General features: G+C 37.4%; 1 protein-coding gene across 2 annotated transcripts; it reads right to left on the minus strand.

Annotated features, from left to right (window-relative positions):
* Positions 1–15627: 15627 nt before the first annotated feature.
* On the minus strand, positions 15628–18907 carry LOC113317771 (amino acid permease 8-like). 2 transcript variants are annotated; one of them, XM_026565907.1, is made up of 7 exons: positions 18651–18907; positions 17816–17998; positions 17613–17706; positions 17080–17300; positions 16859–16998; positions 16532–16750; positions 15628–16348 (listed from the first exon to the last, which is right to left on the minus strand). In XM_026565907.1, exons 1-7 carry the CDS (start codon positions 18787–18789, stop codon positions 15920–15922), a joined length of 1425 nt encoding a protein of 474 aa, XP_026421692.1. In that variant the 5' UTR covers positions 18790–18907; the 3' UTR covers positions 15628–15919. The 2 variants fall into 2 exon arrangements, with proteins under 2 accessions (XP_026421692.1, XP_026421691.1); XM_026565906.1 differs by having other exon boundaries at positions 15629–16348; positions 17816–18049.
* Positions 18908–19898: the final 991 nt, after the last annotated feature.

A 19898-nucleotide genomic window follows, 5' to 3' on the forward strand; every position in this document is an offset into this window, starting at 1 on the left:
TTTTAATCATCCCCCTTATTTGATAAGGGTCACCTTGGTTGTTGGGCCATAAGGCGTGAAAACCCAACAGTTTTCGGCACTTATATCATATAAGTTATATATACTAGGGGTGGGACTTGGGTTGTTTGGGAGGGTTAGAAGGCTTGGCGGAGACAGATCCGAACTAGGAATTTTTTGTCCAGATTTCCCATCGAACCTGTGGAACCCATTGAGGTGTTGCCCAAGTCCGCCCAAGTTATGTTCCTCGTGTTTTTCGGGTTGTCCCTAGTTCCACTAGACATACAAGTTTGTTAATGTGATGATAATAAATTTAGTAATAATAAGATTTAATTGCTCAATTTATTTTAAATTTCCAAATAGATTATTTATAATAATATAAACTCTTTTCATATTGAATGATTAATGAGATATATATAATTTATATTTTCATTAATAGATTTGAAGATAATATCTAAAATTTCTTTAAATATATGATAATACCAATTATAAAAAATGTCTTATATATAGCTCTTCGGGTTGGACGGGTTGTTTGGGTTAGAAATATTTATGCCCATACTTGCCCAAATTTAATTCGGGTTCATAAAATTTATGTCCAAACTTGCCAAAGTTTTGAAATAAATTGCCCATATACGCCCAACATTCGGGTTGGGCATGAGTTGGGTGGGTTGACCCAACCCAAGTCCTACCCCTAATATATATGCTCTACAACAATTAAATCAAAAGTTTAGCAAATTACGATGCATAATTTGATTGGAGGGAAAGAAAGAATATAAAATGCACATGGGGTTGGAGGGAAAGAAAGAATATGATCATATTGTTGTTGTACAAAATTTTGTGTTTCTTTTTATTTTTCAACACCATGATTCCAAATGATCTTTCTCCGGAGTAAGTAATTAATTGAGAGTCATGTATAAAAGAAGATGACCAATAAATCTTCCCCTGAAACTACATCGATAGCATGTTTGAAAATGAAGAAGCAAACAAAAGCACGGGGGGTCTAGGGTAGAGTCAATAGAACAAACTTCAAATCAACAAATTGGATTTGTAGTTGGACTTTAAATCTTAATCCGGATCAATCATGACCCTCTTTGACTAGTACTATGTTGTCAAAGAAAAAAACAATGGTTGCAAGTGAAACCTTTTTTTTACCAAACACCAATATCAAAAATTGTTTGGTTTTGAGAATGTTCTTTAAAAGAATAAAAACATTAGCAAACTCAACTTTAGGTATCCCGAAAATATTTCTTATGCTAGAGGCAGCGAGGCTTTCTCGGTACCAAGGATCCGGAGCCCGGAAAGTTTGGCAAAAGGCTTTACAGCTCGAAGTCCAACTGTGGTATTCAGCCAACTCACGTGTAAAGCCCGCCATGGTATTCGAGAGCATATCTCAGCTTATAAATAGAAGAACGTGAAATCGTAGATCGTTTGATAGTAATTCGTCCAAGAAAGAAAAAGTAGAGAAGCAGCAATAATGTCCAGCGTTCCAGAAGATGTGTACAGTGAAATTCTTTCAAGGTTACCAATGGAATCATTACTTGTGTGTAAGTGTGTTTGCAAGAATAGGTATGCCCTAAGTACTTCCTACAATTTTATTAAAACCCATATTACTATCCAGAAAAACAACCCTATTCTCATACAGGAAGATTATGTGTTCAGTAACCTTTACCACATATGTGGTGATTCGTCAGCATATTCGTTTTACTCATATGACTTCGACATTAGGTTTCTTTGTTGTTGTCTGACTGTAGTTGCAAACAGCCAATTTTATCGGCCGCTGTTTGGTTTTGGAACCCAGCCACAAGAGAATATCAAGTAATACCCGAACCACCATATCCATTTGAGTACATAAACAATATTTGCCTACATGCTTTCGGTTATGAATGCAAGACGGATGATTACAAGTTGGTGTTGGTGGCAGGTGCTTGGACTCATTGGAGAACCAATGATATGCCCCCAATCCAAGTCTACTCGCTAGCATCAAATTCATGGAAAATCGGGCAAAATCTACCTTATGAGTTTATTGATCATGATGAAATATCTGGGGTGCTTGTTAATGGAGACCTTCATTGGTTGGCGATAGCTCAAGGAAATCTCGTCTTACTATCTTTGGATATCAGCGACTAATGTTTCAAAGAAATGCAATTACCAAAAGAAGTTTTGGAGAAACCGATCAAAAAAAAAAAAAAAAGTTTTGGAGATGGATAAAATTCTGATGTCTCTGGGAGTGTTGGATGGTTGCCTTTCCGTACTTCTCTTCCCAGAGGTTAGTGGTGTGAAGAGTGGTTTTGAAGTACGGGTGATGCTGGATTATGTAGTTTGGGAATCTTGGACTAAAAGTTATACCATTGCCTATAGCTATGACAGTTTTTCAGTGACCAAGATGATTCTATGCTTCGGTGGTCATTTAAAAATGGCGAGATTCTGCTCTTGAGGGGCGACAGTAGTTTTATATGACCCAAAACGTGGCAGTGGCAGAGAGGTAAAATTCTATCATATTCCTCTCTTGAAAGCCGAGAGTTATTTTGAAAGCTTAGTTTCTCTGGACTCTGGTACTTATGTGAAGACGACCAATGAATTAATAAAAAAACTGAAGAAGAAGGAGCTTTAAGAAAACTAACAGATGTTTATTATATCAATGTAGTTTTTATGATGAATTATCAATGTGGATTGAATATTTAAATCATGAAGTTACGATTTTGCATGTCGTTTCTCCTTCTCGTCTCCCTCCCTTTCACCTTTTTCTGATATCAAATGTAGGATCGAGCAAGAAAAAAGGGAAAAGCACAACGCGGAAGCATAAAACGACTACATTGATAATCAAATTCGGTGTACAAATTCTCATGGCTCAACAACCTATTTATAGTTTCACAAACTTGACGATTACTCAAAGACTCTTTCCTAATAAGAATAAAACTCTAAATAAAGAACTCTTCTAGAACCAAACATCTTGTTTCTCAAGATACCTCGACTTCCAAATATAGTCTTGGTTTATTATTTCCAACATCCTCCCTTAAACCAGGACTTCCATTACTCCAAGCTTTCCACACACTGATCAAGCCTCACTTCAATTCAAACTTCTTTGAGAAAATATTCTCAACAATCCTTTTGCAACCGACAAATGGTTCATTCTTCAGGCCCTTGATTTCTTCAGTAGAATGCAATCATATGGACAGCATGCCACCATGCATATCACTATGTCTCCTTTAGACCGATGATGGGAAATCACATCCCACTGTCCCGATATTTCATGACACCGCAGCTACATCTAACATTCCCTAACAAGCTCCAGAATCTCAATATCCAACTTGCTAGCCGAACAAGCTCCAGAATCGTTATGGAGAGTTAAACTCTATAAGTTGCGATCTATCCACTTGCTCATACTTGAAGAAACCAAGTCCACTTCTTTTCACAGGAAGAACACACACTCCTACCGTACGCCTTACTTATACAACTCATGTTGCAATCAAAGAACAAAAATTCTACCGATACTACTTTTCTTCACAACTTTGTTGTTCTTTGTTCTTCTCTGTTCTAGTCACGCTTCTGCCACAAGCTCTAACTATTCTTCTAAAGTCTGCCACACTTTGTAGGTTTTCCAAGTTTCCGCCACAACCTCTTCAACCAACATGTTTGAGCTTAAACTCCAACATGACACCATCCTCCCTTAAGCTCTAACATAACCACCCAACATTCCTTGTCATTCTAAGTCTCTGAATTTGATTTCAACTTCATCAAACTGTACCAGTCCTTCTCGACTACAATACCAACTTAGATCTTCCATAAAACTGTACCAGTCCTCCTGACTGCAATACCAGCTTTGATCCTCCATCAAACTGTACCAATCCTCCTCGACTATAATACCAACTTTGATCTCCTACTTATATTGGTTTCAAATCCATAACCTAACCCTTTTAATCAACCACTCACCCAAAGCTTCTTCACCTTCTAAAATCAACCAATGCTCTGCCACAACAACCCTTGCTTACTACCTCAACCATCATCAAATCTGCTTTCCGCAACGACTCTGCCAGAAAACCGTCACACATGTTCATTGTTATAGTACTTTTGTTACTGTGATAAACTGTGACACTTTCTTCTGTACGCTTCTGTAACTGTTCTCCAGCAACTGTGACAATAACCTTTGAACACGCATACCGTTACTACCTTCCCAATACACTTCTGTCCAACTGTGACAACCTTCAATAACAGTTTGCCTTTTTTTTTTTTAATTTACGGTTCCAACACTCCACTGTGATTTCTTCATTTTTGTAATTTTCATGAGCACAGACAACGAGCCAAGTCATCTAACCAGTAAACACAAGCAGCTTTATCGAACCAACATCACTGCCATTGTTCCATCACCGATGATCAATTACCAGTCAACAAAACTCGTTACCACTCTGAAGTATGAACTATCCACATAACACATCTCCGTCTTCACATGTTAATAGCAGCAACCTCCGTCATGAGATATCAACACCTGCTCCTCATTGCAGCTGCAACCACCAGATATAACCTCCGTCACTGCCATTACTGGCATAACCCAACTCGACTCAGCACCTCCGTGAACAGGCCAGACTCTCAAGCCCACCCTGATTCACCGAGACTTGACCCAAATCAGCACATCTCGTACTCCTTTTAATTAGAAATCACAAGCAGAACCCATTCATTCTAATCCTTTACGAGTAGTAAATCTTCATCAATCAACCACCATCGATATTAATGGTTGTAGTTCAGTTCCTTGGATATACTAGCATTAATCCATCAACACAGCCAAACTCTCAATCACGATTATGATCATGATTCCGTCGATCATCACAAGCAACGGCTATACCGTTCCAAGAACCCATGTTTCCGTCGATCATCACAAGCAACGACTGGACACCAGATTTCTTCCTGGTGCTTACTCCTAACCCATGCTTTAACCTAGTTTCGATTCCCAGTACACATGTGTTCTTCCCAGCATACATTCAACACGTACCAAACCTTTTTAAATCTTAAATCTTCCTTAAACAGACCCATAGACAGTGCTTGACAAACAATAAGTCTGAGCAGCAACATGGGCTACGCCTTCTTTACATCTTCATAATTTTTTATTTTTTTTAAGATGATGATCGTCTTTTTTAACTCGCAAACCCTGATGAAACTCACACGGACACAACTTGATAGTAACATACCTTACGTCTGCTTTCCAGCAAAAGCAAAGGATACTTTAATTATCACAGGAACTTTGCGCAACCAACTTCTCTACCGAAACCGAAAAACTTCTTTTAACTTTCTCTAACTCTTTCTCCTTCTCCTCTCCCTTTCTCTCACCTTGCTCTGATACCAAATGTAGGATCGAGCAAGAGAGGGAAGAGCACAACGCGGAAGCATAAAATGACTACAGTGATAATCAAATTCGGTGTACAAATTCTCATGGCTCAACAACCTATTTATAGTTTCACAAACTTGACGATTACTCAAAGACTCTTTCCTAATAAGAATAAAACTCTAAATAAAGAACTCTTCTAGAACCAAACATCTTGTTTCTCACGATACCTCGACTTCCAAATATAGTCTTGGTTTATTATTTCCAACAAAGCTTAACTTCGACAGAGTTGCTCATGTATTCTGCAACCTGATAGTTTGGTTTGATCATGTTGGTGTATGTGTCATGACTCATGACTGAGATACAAATTTCAGTCTTAGCGACACCCTGAAGTGAAGCTTTGTAAAGTTTATTGAATTTGGATTTCAATAACGGTATTTGCTGCAGTTGTTGTCCTGGCACCTGCTGTGATTCAAATTGTCAGGCTGATACTAAGTGCAAAATTTTGATTAAGAAGTTCCCACATTTATTATTTAGGAAATTCAGATAACTAATGAGAGAATGATTGCAGGAATTTAATCAGGTTCTGTAGTTATCTACACTACAATAGGAATTTATAGATCAATTTTATAGGATCTACTCTGCAAAATTTGGATATAACCTCAGAGAGGCGGAAGAGATAACTCAATTTTCATAAAATTTTCATTGTTCTCCAATTAGGTTTCGACCAAACAAAAAGGAAAAGAAAACACTAACACGTGCCAAGCACATGAAAAATACTAAAGGCATCAGTACAAGGATTGCCCGTAAGACATATACTAAGACATATACTAAGGGATGTGACAAATTCCCACCGCTGCAGCTAATCCTTGTCCTCAAGGATGAACTTTGGAGATGTAGCCTTGATGAATGAAGTATCCTCCCAAGTAACATCACCTTCTGCCATATGAGACTACTGAATTTGTACTTATGGAATGTGTTGGCAACCCTTGAGAAGAACCCTGGATTGTAAGGCCTGAACTGGTTTTACTTTGAATAAGCCTTCTTTATCCATTGTAGGAAGTAATGTTTGTGGAATGAGTCTTGTCCCAAGCTTCCTTTTTAATTGTGATACATGAAAGACAAGGTGAATACGCGATGAGGCTGGCAGTTGGAGACGGTAAGCAAAATCACCCACTTTCTCCAATACTTGGTATGGACTAAAGAATTTGGCTGCAAGTTTAAGATTTCGACGAAGTTGGACAGAAGTCTGTCTATAAGGTTGCAGACGCAAGTACACCCAATCACCTACTTCAAAAGACCTTTCTACTCGTTTCTTATCTGCCTGTTGTTTAATGCGGTGTTGGGAAGCAAGCAGATTTTGTCTCAATACTTCTGTCATAACTCCTCGATGGTGTAGATAGTCCTCTACCACTGCATGATTGATTGCACCGGCATGATGTAATCCAAATTATGGTTGGAAGGGTGTAAGCTTGAGGCTAGTGTGGTAGGTGGTATTAAACCACCATTCTGCAAGGGATAACTAAGAAACCCACTTCACAGGCCTGTAGCTGTACATACAACGTAGATAAGACTCCAGACAAGCATTCACACGTTTTGTCTGACCGTCCGTCTGTGGATGATACGCTGTGCTCAGATGGAGTTAAGTACCCACAACCTTGAATAAGGCTTGCCAAAATCCACTCAAAAAGACTGCGTTGCGATATGACACAATGGTTGCAGGAAGACCATGTAGCTTGAGAATAGTCTCAATGAAGACTTTGGCCACATACTGAGCAGTATAAGGGTGACTAAGAGCTACAAAGTCAGAATACTTCGTAAAGCGATCAACAATGACTAATATTACCTCCATGCCTTTTGATTGGGGTAGCCCAGTTATAAATTCCATACTCACATGTTTCCAAGCCTGATCAGGCACATGTAAGGGTTGGAGTAAACCAGCAGGAAGATGGTGGTCGACTTTGTGTTGTTGGCATATGTCGCAGTGCTGGATGAATTGAATCAACTCCTTCTTGAGACCTCGCCATTGGAAATAGGTCTTGGATCGCTGGTAACTAGCTTGCATCCTGAATGGCCACCAATGACAGATGAATGAAAAGTTGTGAGAATGTTATGTCTAGCAGCACCAGTTTTGCCAACATATATTCTGCCCTGCAACTCGAGAATTCAATTAGTGTAAGTATAACCATCAACATTTGTAGGAGAAATCAAAAGCTTAGGGATACAAGTTGAGGCAATTGGATCATCCTCATAGCTGGCTACTACTTCTGCAAGCCATTTGGGTTCAGCTGTTGACAATGATGAGCATGTAACACGAGATAAAGCATAAACTACACGGTTCTCAGAGCCCTTCTTATAGTAAAGGGTATAATCATAACCTAGCAACTTGGTTAGCCACTTCTGCTGAAGAATGTTGTGTAGTTGTTGCTCCATAAAGTACTTCAGACTTTGATGGTCCGTAAAAATCTTAAAATGGTTCCCGAGTAAGTAAGATCTCCATTTGTTGACTGCAAGCACAATTCCTAACAACTCATTCTCATATGTAGAGAGAGCTCTGTACTGAATGCCCATTCCTTTTCTAAAGAAGGCAATAGGTCGACTCTCCTGCATTAAGACTTCCCTGACACCACAATTACTAGCATCTGACTCGACCTCAAAGGTCTTAGTGAAGTCTGGCAAAACAAGGATATGAGTAGTAGTGACCATCTTTTTGAGTTGATCAAAAGCATATTCAACAGCATCATTCCAAGAAAAACACCCTTTCTTGAGTAATTAAGTTAGTGGTTGACAGATCAATCCATAGTTGCGGACAAACTTGCGATAATGGCCAGTTATCCGAGGAAACCACATAAACCCTTAAGTGTAGAAGGTCGAGGCCTGTTAACCATACACTCTATCTTGGCTGGGTCAGCTGCGACATCCATGCCTGCTAATGATATGACCTAAGTATTCTATCTGGGCTGGCCAAAAGAACACTTGGTGCGTTTAGCAAACAAAGAATGGTGTTGCAGAATAGAAAGGGCTAAATGGAGATGTTTACAATGTGAATCCAAATCAGGACTATACACAAGTATGTCATCAAAAAAAACTAAAATGAATTTCCTAAGATAGGGTCCAAAAATATCATTCATGGGTGATTGAAAAGTGGTCGGGGCATTGGTAATCCCAAAGGGCATTACTCAAAATTCAAAGTGCCTGTGATGTGTACGAAAGGCAGTTTTTTCAATATCATCTATGTGAACCCTAATCTGGTGATATCCATCACGAAGATCTAATTTGGAGAATATAGTTGAACCATATAATTCAGCAAGTAGTTCATCAATGACGGGGATCAGATACTTATCTTTAACAGTTATGGCATTTAACTTGCGGTAGTCGACACAGAAGCTCCAGTCATTGTCTTTATTTTTGACCAAGATTACATGGGATGAATACGGGCTGTGACTTGGCTGAATGAACCTTGCCTGCATCATTTCGTGTACTAGTTTCTCAATCACCTCCTTTTGGATATATGGTACTCTTTAAGGACGTAAATTTGGAGGAGAAGCGTTTGGAGTAAGATTGATGTGGTGTTCATGAGCTCGTGCTGGGGGAAGTGATGTTGGAGTCTGAAATATTGTAGGAAATTGATTCAATACTGCAGCAATCTGTGGTTGAATGTCCTCTAGTGGTGTGGTAGCAGATAAGGAAAAAAATGTCCAATAAAACCTTGCTTGCCTTTCTTGAGGAGCTTGCGTATTTTGGTGCCTGTTATTTGTGAAAGAGCAGCTTCTTCCTTATGTCCCACTAGTTCAATCTCCTTACCTTGATGTTGGAATTTGACTAGCAACTTCTTGAAGTCAAAAACCATAGGACTCTTTTCGCGCATCCAGTCCACACTTAGGACCATGTCACACCCACCAAGTTCTAAGATATGTATGTCATGAGAAAAATTATGTCCTTGCATACTCCAACTGAACTCAGCACATTTGGCCTGACTGAGCAATTTTTTTCCATCAGAAACAGTAACCTGTAGAGTTGGGGTAGGAGTGAGCATACAACCACTTCACTTAGCAGCTGCAGGATCCAGAAACCTGTGAGTGCTGCCACTGTCGATTAAGATAGTGAGGCCATTCTTCTTTACAAATCCGTTAATCTTGATAGTTGTAGGAGAAATATTAACAGCTAGTGCATGCACCGAGATCTCCATGTCTTCCTCCAACTCCACAATTTGAGGACTCGAACCTTCTCTCATTTCCCCAGAATGAACTGCATCTTCATCATCAGCTACTATCATATAGAGTTGTTGCTTATTACATTTGTGACCCTTTGTGTACAACTCATCGCAATTGTAGAGTCCCTTCTCCCTCTTTGCACGCATCTCAGCATAAGTGAGTTTCTTCACATGTTGCATCTTAGGACTTGTGGTGGGACTAGTAACAGTAGGGGTAGTGACTAATGGAGACAAAACTGAAGGTTTGCTAGGGACAATTAATGTCTTACCTCCAGAATTAAATCTGAGAGAAATTTTTGGCTGGTTCTTAGCTGCCCTGTCCATGATACACTCCTGTCTTCTAGCTAGAAATATAGTTTGCTGTAAGGTTGAAGGAGTGAACATTTGCACCACTAATTGTATATCCTCCTTTAAGACGCTAATAAGACTTTCGATGAAGTAATCTTCAGGAATAAATGGGTTCTTAGCTAGCATTAAGGCCTTTAGTTCCTCAAACTGCTCTTGATACTCCATGAATGTATTAGTTTGGTCTAGCTTATTAAACTCCCTTATAACACTATCATGACCCAGTTCCTGAAACCTAGTGCAAACATCAATAATAAAATCTTCCCAATACAAAATACCCTTACCTATTTGGTAATCCTGGAACCAAATATCTGCTTTTCCATCCAAGTACAGGTTAGCCATGTGTACCTTATGTTCATAATTCATTCGATGTAGAAAGAAGTATTTCTTACACTTCCTAATCCAAGCTCTAGTATTAGTACCATCAAAACGAGGAAAGTCAACTTTAGGTCTGTAATTGGAAAACTGACCTTCACCCAACTGATGAGTCTGAATGATTCGCTGGTGAGGATGAGATTGATACCCATGGAATTTGTTGCTAGTAGAAGGATCCGGTATTCCACCATCATCCCAAGGAGTAGATTCATCTTCCTGAAAATGTCCTTGAGAGAAAGTTGTTGGATCGAGAAGCAATTGGAACTGCTTATCCAGAGAAAATTTTAGAAGTTGAAATTGACTATCAATATTAGTTTTGATTGTCTTTACATCGTCTTTAACAGATTGGAACGATTGTACCTCGTCACGTAATTCCTGCAAATCCAGACTCAGTTTCTTTGTGAATTCATCCAATTTCTGCAACCTAGTACCATCAGCCATAATAACTGCCAAGGAATGACCTAATCTGATACCACTTGTACGTAGTGATCTACACTACAACAGGAATTCAGAGATCAATTTTACAGGATCTACTCTGCAAAATTTGGATAAAACCTCAGAAAGGCGGAAGAGATAACTCAACTTTCATAAAATTTTCATTGTTCTCCAATTAGGTTTCGACCAAACAAAAAGGAAAAGAACACACTAACACGAGCCAAGCACACGAAAAATACTAAAGGCACCGGTACAAGGATTGCTCGTAAGACATATACTAAGACATATGCTAAGGGATGTGACAGGTTCATTGAGTGCTAAATTTTTAAGGTGTAGAATTTTTCCATTCTTCTGACGGGTGTAGAGTTTCTTCTTACAACGAATCTACAAACACTGATTAAAAAATAATTAAATAAACACAAATCTACCAGTATCACTTGAAATCAGAATTAAGCTATACATTTTTCGCAAGGGCGCTATCTCTTCAAAAGAATGCATCACTTCATAATCTTTCTCCCTGTAAGATCAACTTTTGGCCTTCAAAGAATTACTGGCGAGAGACTTGGAAATCCCACGAACGGCACCAAAACAGCATAATTGTCAAACAAGCTGGTTTGAGGATGGATTTTATATACCATCATCCGGATATTCAAATGTGGATCGGGATCTTTTAACAAAGGGGTTTGACAATCCCTTTTAACAAATCTCGTAAGCCATTGGATGAATATGATGGTCTATATTTTTTGATGACGTGGTGACATAACTACATTTATCTTATTCGGCTCGGTTAGCCGAGCCGAATTTCTCTCATTTTTTTCCTAGAAACAAAATAAAAATAAAGATTTAGCTATATTTCCTCCGTGCAAAACAAAGCACGATCTCAATTAGGTTTTCGTCCATTATATCGAGGCAACTAAAGAGGAGCAGGAAGGAAAAGATCAATTAGGTATAGGATTATCTTTAGGTCTTTCTTCTTCTTAGCTTACTCCTCCTCTTTGATTCTTAAGATTCTGATTATATGCGATCATAGAGATTTATTGTCATCACTTCAACTTCCTTATAAAAAAGGTAAATAATGGTTACTGCATGGTTACTTGCAAGATGGACGCAATGTAAACCCCAAAAGAATGCATTAGTTTGACATCTTCAATTTCTGAAGGCAGTACGTTTAAATCTTGCCGACCAGTTTTGTTTCTTTGGTTTATGCGGTTAAGGTATTAATCACGGGGTTGGCAGCACCAACCTTAGAGAACACATGACGAAGTCCATAGTTCATATAGAAGGCTAAAGCCTAACTTTTGAAGTAAAACGGCATGCATACAAAATGTGTTTCACCGCCGGCAGTGATACAAACTTCTATTGTTGCGGATCCGAGGAAAAATATCAGTTGTTGTAGTTAGATAGCGACAACATTTTCATCCAAGAATCTAGGTTCATCAGTTGACTGTAACTGGACACAATGTTGAAGCACCGCAGATCACAAACCATCACAAATATATTTGCAAGTTAAGCACCGCAGATCACAAACTGTAATGGGAACTTTGAAGTGGTGAGATTCTTTGGATACTTAATCTCAAGAGTATACAGTAGTTTTACTTGAATACTTAATTAAGCTTGAACAACAATCAAAGTATTTAATTAATCTTAATATGCAGAGTTCAAGGGACAATTTATCCTCTTGAGTTAGAAAGAAGGTCCATATAACTAAGGTATACGAAGCCATATATAAAGGTCCAGAAGTAAAATAGTACTAAAAAGAAACCAAACGAGACTCAACTACGAGGAGCAAGGGAAGAAGACGATCTTAAGGAAAAGGAAAAAAAAAAAAAAACGAAAATGATTTGTGGCACGCGATTTTAGTGCACCCAATGCACCCAACCTTAGGTGGCACAGACACATTGCATTATCTTTTGATTTTTATTTCGATTGTATTTTCGTTTGAGATTTACGCCTGGTTCTGATGAAGAACAACCAAGTATCAAAGGTTGCCATGTTAGCAACCAGAGATTGGCACAATATAGAAACCTCAAGCCAAGCAAGGATAACACAACAGATAGAATAATCTGAAACATGAATACTTTAGTGCGCAGTAAATTGTGAGATTGATGTGAATCTAAGTCCATTAATCGATGAGTTTGTGGCTTAACATCAAATATAGGGCCGTTCTTGAAAATAATTTGTCCCGTAGCGAACGAATTTTTTTTTTGCCACTATACAGGCCATAATTTTTTTTTGTGTACGATTAGAATGTCACTAATACGGCCGCCGAGATTTTTTTTGAACGAATGGTATAGTTAATTTGTAATTCTGATTTGCAAATAGAATAATACTACAAAAATAGACAATTAAAGTTAACATAAAAAAAATCCATAATCAAAAGTGATCCTAAAGAAAATTTGTATAGTTTATGGAAGATAATTAAAGAGGTAAAAAATAAATGCTTTTGCTTTCAAATAAAAATTTATTTTAGATAGTCTATTAGTTGTGGTTATTAGTAAACTAGCATATGGTAGTGATGGAGAAGAAAAAGGAATATGCATGACCGGGGAAGAGAATGAAAGAGATGGAGAAAATTTTGTCCATCTAATTTATAGTTAAACTATATATATAAGTTATTTTTAGCCCTTCTAATTTATATAAGTAATAATTTTGTCCAGCTGTTCCTTTATTTAATGAAAGCCCCCATCAGAAATGGGCTTTTTGTTGCCCCGGGCCTGTGTTGCCTGCAAGTGGGGCTTGCACGGCTTGCTTATCAGGACCGGCCCTGATCAAATACCATGTATTCCACAGTCCTAATAAATTAAAAAGAAAATAAACTTGTTGATATATACACAAGATCAATTTTGTTTTGATGTTATTTGTACAGATTGTACAAGAAAAAAATAATTTTCAGTTCAAAACCCTACTAATTGCTTCATCTCTTTAACTTCTTCTTGAATGATAGACATTGATTCAAGAAAATTTCAGTTCAAATTTCATAGTGACTTAGCTACAACGATTGCAACAATGAGAGGAGATCATCAACATCAATAACAAGGAGCCATCATCAACAATTAGTCAAAAATCTAAATAAAATTATACGGTTATTAAGTTTTTATTAAAGAAGAACGCCACGTGTGTTTGCCAACTAAGGTTGGATGCATTAGGTGCACTAAAATTGGGTGCCATAAATCATTGTTGAGAAAAAAACCTTGTTAAGATTGTGTATATTTAGTGGAGGAAATCGTGTATATATCGTGGAGGAAATATAGGCAAATCTTTGTTTTTATTTTAGTTTAGGATAAAAAAGGAGAAATGTTTGGCTTGGCTAACCGAGCCGAATAAGATAAATGTAGTTATGTCCCCACGTCATCAAAAATATAGACCGTCAGATTATGTTCATCCAATGACTTACGAGATTTGTTAAAAGGGTTCGTCAAACCCTTTTATTAAAAAATCCCGATCCTTCAAATGCTTACTAATGGTTTCTTTTCCTTTTCTATCTAAAAATGTGGATATATGTTTATCAAATGGAAATAGATGCAGGACATTAATACATCCATATTGTCAATGTTGGACGATTAATTCTATCAAAATTCGAGCACTCAGGATCCAACTAACCCTTTATACAAGTTGTTTTTTGGTTTAAAATGAGTATGATCGCCCGAGATCGCATTTTCTTGGGAATTTATATTCTAAAATTGAAAACTGTGACCGAAGCTCAAATTTGAATTCTTGAAAACAAATAAAGAAATACGCTTTGTGTATAACCATAATCTAGATAAACTTCTATAACCACAGAAGCTGCGGGTTTTGGAAACATAAGTAACAGCTTTGTTACATTTACTTGTTTCTCATGGTTCTTGGAGAGCCATGGAGAAGCGACAATGGTTCAGTCTCAAAAAATCTAGCACAATCTAATGGCATTTAGCTCCTTTGGTTCCCCCTCAAAGTTTTTGAGTTTGATTAACTTCAGGTGAGGTGGCGAACATTAATTTAGGGTCAAGTGACAAATTAATAATCATCGTTGTTTCCATCACTTATATGCTCTACAACAATAAAATCAAAAGTTCAGCAAATTACGATGCATAATTTGGTTGGAGGGAAAGAATATGATCATATTTTTGTTGTCCAAAATTTTGTGTTTCTTTTTGTTTTTCAACACCATGATTCCAAATGATCTTTCTCCGGAGTAATTAATTAATTGAGAGTCATGTATAAAAGAAGATGGCCACTAAATCTTCCACTGAGACTACATCGACAGCATGTTTGAAAATGAAGAAGCAAACAAAAGCAAGGGGGGTTTAGGGTAGAGTCAGTAGAACAAACTTCAAATCAACAACTTGGATTTGTAGTTGGACTTTAAATCTTAAGTATCCGGATCAATGATGACCCTCTTTGACTAGTACTAAGTTGTAAAAGAAAATAATAGTTGCAGGTGAAACCTTTTTCTACCAAACACCAACATAAAAAATTGTTACGTTTTGAAAGAAAGAACACAAACATTACCAAACTCAACCATAAAGCCACGCGTTAACAAGTGACTCGCCGGATGGAGGCACCGAGGCATTCTCGGTAAAAAGGATCCGGAGCCTGGAAAGTTTGGCAAAAGGCTTGACAGCTCGAAGTCCAACTGCGGTATTCAGCCAACTCACGTGTAAAGCGAGATGACCCCGCCATGGTATTCGAGAGCAACGTCACCCAAGCCTAGTATGAATTTTTAGAAGTTCTCTAAACTAGGAAAATCTCGAAAAGAACGCGAAATCGTACAGGGAAAGATTAACGTTTGACAGTTTTTTCAGTGACCGAGATGATTCTATGCTTGAATGGTCATTTAAAAATGGCGAGATTCTACTCTTGAGTGGCAACATTCTAGTTTTATATGACCCAAAACGTGGCAGTGTCAGAGAGGTAAAATTCTATAAAAAAACTGACGAACGATGAATTAATAAAAAACTGAAGATTTAGGAGCTTTAAAAAAAACAAACAGATGTTTATTATATCTAGTTCTCGTCATTGATATATCAATGCAGTTTTTATGATGAATTATCAATGTGGATTGAAGTTTTCATGGAAAATTTTTGATAGGAAATCCAAATACTTGCTCCAGCAAAGACTTAAATTTGAGTGCTAAATTTTTAAGGTGTAATATTAAAATCTGAAGTATCACTGAACTGCCTTCCTTGCAACGACTCTACAAACACTGATTAAGTAGTAACTTCAAAAGACTGCATCAGTTCATAATCTTTCTACCTCTAAGATCAATGTTTGGCCTTTAAAGAATCACTGGCAAGAGACTTGGAAATCCCACGAACAGCACCACAGGCAGCAGCACTAGAGCAGATCAAGCAAAATCCACTTAGAGATTGAAGTACAATCCATTTGAGACTGTACTTTTTGATCTCCTTTCTGGAAATGTACATGGCTATTGGGAAATATATAGTCAAAGGCCAATAACCAGTAGCTCCGAGGAAACCAAGTACGTCGTTGAAGTAAGGTACTACCATGGCTAAGAGTGTAACCACTATCACATAACAACTTCTCCAGACTATCTTAAACATGTTGATATGACACTTCTTGTTCTTAAACCCCGGTATGCTTACTGAGTAATCATGATTTACGAACTTTGAGTTTTCCCATTTCTTTGAACTCCACGACTCGATTGTTGCATACAACGGTTGGTTAAATACCTGTCAAATATAGGTAGTTGAAAATTAGTAGACCTCCAAACAGCATAATTGTCAAACAAGCTGATTTGAGGATGGATTCCATGTACCAACATCCAGGTATTCAAATTCGAGAGTAGACAATTGAAATTCTAAAGTTCCAGTACAATTCCGTAATATAGAGGCAAGCAGTACTGTTAGTAGTACCTGATATGCACCAACGAGGTGAACCACAATGCAGACGTTAGCAAGGACGACTAACCACATAGGGTCATAAACCCCAGAGATCATGTTCCCAGGAGCATCGTTTCCATACGCAGCATATCCAAGGCACCCACACATGGCATAGAACACAGTTGTTGTCGTTACACTTATCAAGTTTGCAATCTTCATCTTTTTGTTCTCTGCTGGACCCTTCATCGTATCCTGATCAATTGTGCAACATAGAAAACATTCATTAGGAACTAATATGGTCAATCTTGTGACTCGTTTTGTTTTTTTGCGATGAGAATCTCAAATACGGTTAGTTCTTACTTGAATTTCAATCAAGACGAGTGAAAATGAGAATGCAAGTTCAATATCACCAATTGCACTGAAGGTGCTCCAAACTTTGTCTGCTACTGAAAATTTTGGCCCAATTTCAACTCCGGTCAAAGTTGTCTTCCCAGTATTTCCTGCAGTCCACATTTTACTCATTCAGGTACCCGAAGAAATTTTGAAAGCGGATAGATATCACAAGCAATAGATGGCCCTACCCTTAATGATTTTGTTAATGGAGAGCAACACCCCAATGCTGGAATAGGTGAAAGACATTAAGGTAGCAAGGGTTGAGAGTAGTGTAAGCTCATTTATGTTTGGGATCTGAGAGAGAATGAGTTCACAAATTCCAAATCCGATCATGAATGGAGTATTAGAAATGGTGCAGGGAGTGTTGCTGGATCCTCTTTTATTGAAACAAGAAGCTTTGAATATTGCCCTGTTTTAAGAGGAAAATACATGTCAGAAACAGCATTGCCCTGTTTTAAGAGGAAAATACATGTCAGAAACAGCATAGAATTCTTTGTGACATTGGAGAGATGGGCTGCAAATCAACCTTCCCCATAAGGAAACTACAGGAAAACAATTTTTGACGGTCCTAAATGATCAGGGATGCAGGGCAAGTAAGCCTATCACCCAAGAGTCAAGATATTATAGGTTCCTTATGGGTAAGAAATCTGCAAATCGTCCAGCCTTCTCGCATAATTCAAAAAAATAAGTTATTCAGATGAACTTAAATTCATTAGCTTACACCATACTAGCAACTCCTGCAATAGTGTAGGCAACCGAATAACCAAAGAGGTTCACATACTGGATAATCCCACAAGCAATTTTCATTCTTTGACCTATCAATTACAAAACCCATGGTTAATTCTATGTATTTGCATATACTCAAGAAAACAGTAAAAAGAGTCTATCACCATTTGGTGCAAGAAATGAAAAAATCCTGCATACCTAAAAAAGTTCCTACAGCTTCAGAGTAATTATAATTTCTCTTTCCGGATCCAGGATCAGGATATCTGTAACAATCAGCTAGGAGACTGGACGTGTAGAACGTTATGTACGCAAAGATGGCAAGCGCAATAGGTCCAGCAACCCATCCTAGTTGGGCAATACACCATGGTAGTGATAGAACACCTGCACCAATAACCACAGTGATAATATGTGCACTGGCTGTTAAAGTAGACCCTGCATAAATACAAACACAACGAATTTAAGCATCGAAAATCGAATAGTACTATATGTGCATCAAAATAATGGCTCCACAGATTTGTTCTCCTTTTCATATGCACCCCCAAAAAGAAAGTCAAGTATGAATGCATCATCACTATGGGCCTGTGTTTGGGCTTGAGGCATGTTGGTTTTATTCCTTGAAATTGAAGGTGGTTGAATTGGACTGTCAATTCAATGACTCAAACAACAATCTTGGAAGAAACATATTATCCAACACTTGTTGTTCAATCTCTGGTATTATTAAATGTTTTAGTTTTCAACTTTTTTTTTGACCCTATTCCTTCAAACCAGAAATTTGTTAAAAGGGTCTCTGAATTCTCTGCAGTCTCTGGTTTCATCAATAACAAGTAAAAAAAGCTTTGAGATAATAATTCAGTGTCATTAATCATTCATGCATGTCTTTAATTTTGACCAGAGAGATTACCATATGAGTAATTGTCATTAAAGATAATGTGCAAGATTCTAAAACGGGGTTCTTCAAATTACTCAATTCGGATCAAAAAATAATGAAATCAAGAAGAAACTATAAAAATGGGGTTTGTGTTTAAGAATATACCAGTTCTTCTTGGTTTTCCATCATCATCCAAGTCTTCAATTCCAGTACCATTGCCAATTGATCTTTTCGGTTCAATATTTTCTTGCTGTACTCTTAAAGCAACCACATCATTACCATTGTTCGCTGTTGTTATCGTCATTTGATCTTGTTTGTAATTTCTTGATCATCAACTCACAAATCAATGATCAGTTAAAATTTCTTGGTACCCTGGATTTTGGGTACTAGTGCTAGGTTTTTGGATAGTTGTAAGAAAGGACTGAGTAGAGATGATGTTGTGTATATATAGGATTATAGGGTTCAATGGAGTTAATAGGGAAGGTGGAATATTTCAGCAGCATTTATTATGGGGGTTGATTTTTTTATTTTTCCTAAAGATAAAAAGGAAATTAAAATCTTTTATTACTTTGTTTTACCAACCTTGTTAACAGAGGGTTTCAATTTGCTTCGGGGTGTACCAATCCAATGGTCTGGGACATCTTGTCTCATATGGATTTTGTTGCCCCCGTAAAGAAATTAATACCCCTATTAGTATTTTTGTTTTTCACCAATTTACTTGTCTGTTTGTCACAATTCAGAAACTCCATGTGTAAGGAAAACAATGTGGGGTAAAATTTTACTATCTGTATCCTTATGAATCTCTCCATTTTATTGGTCTAAATTAATAATTACTGGTAATTTATGTCTGCTTTAACCAGCTGTATTCTTATGTATCTATCCATTTTATTGGGCTAAATGAATGATTATTGGTAATTTATGCCAGCTTTAAACTTCTAAAAACAGGTTTGCCAACTCGACTCTTCTGGAATGATTTAATCAAAAAGCTCTCCGAAATTGCCTTTTTTTTTTCTTTTTAATTTGGGATATATTTGTGCATTCTCATGTGTACATTTCTATAATTTTAGGGTTCATTATCTTCCTAAATGATCGTTTTCCGTATCGCAGAATTGCTTTTGGTGTTTGTTTAAGAAACATGTTGCACGAGTCGAGACTAGCTAGACCCCTTGCACTAACTTTTCAAAGTAAAAATACTTTACAAAAGAAGTGATTAGTCAAAGCGTAAAAAGGTTAATTAATTGAAACAGATAGCAAAAACCAAATTTCCTTTTTGAGTTTCATTTCGCATTTAACCCGAATTTCAATTCAAATTTCATCGCTGTTAATGTTGAGGATTACATGCATGATATTGACTACCACCTTCTTAGAATAGGTTTACTTTCAGTTCCGAATGTTACTAGAAATGGTGTAGTT

The sequence above is a fragment of the Papaver somniferum genome, chromosome 10 (assembly GCF_003573695.1).
Source record: "Papaver somniferum cultivar HN1 chromosome 10, ASM357369v1, whole genome shotgun sequence".
In the NCBI taxonomy this organism is placed as follows: domain Eukaryota; kingdom Viridiplantae; phylum Streptophyta; class Magnoliopsida; order Ranunculales; family Papaveraceae; genus Papaver; species Papaver somniferum.

Coding starts and splice junctions, on each gene's coding strand:
- LOC113317771 (XM_026565906.1), bottom strand. CDS start 18,789: ATGACGATAACAACAGCGAACAATGGTAATGATGTGGTTGCTTTAAGA. Junction 18,050..18,650: donor TGGAAAACCAAGAAGAACTG/GTATATTCTTAA, acceptor GTATTTATGCAG/GGTCTACTTTAACAGCCAGT. Junction 16,349..16,531: donor ACCTCGTTGGTGCATATCAG/GTACTACTAACA, acceptor TATATTTGACAG/GTATTTAACCAACCGTTGTA.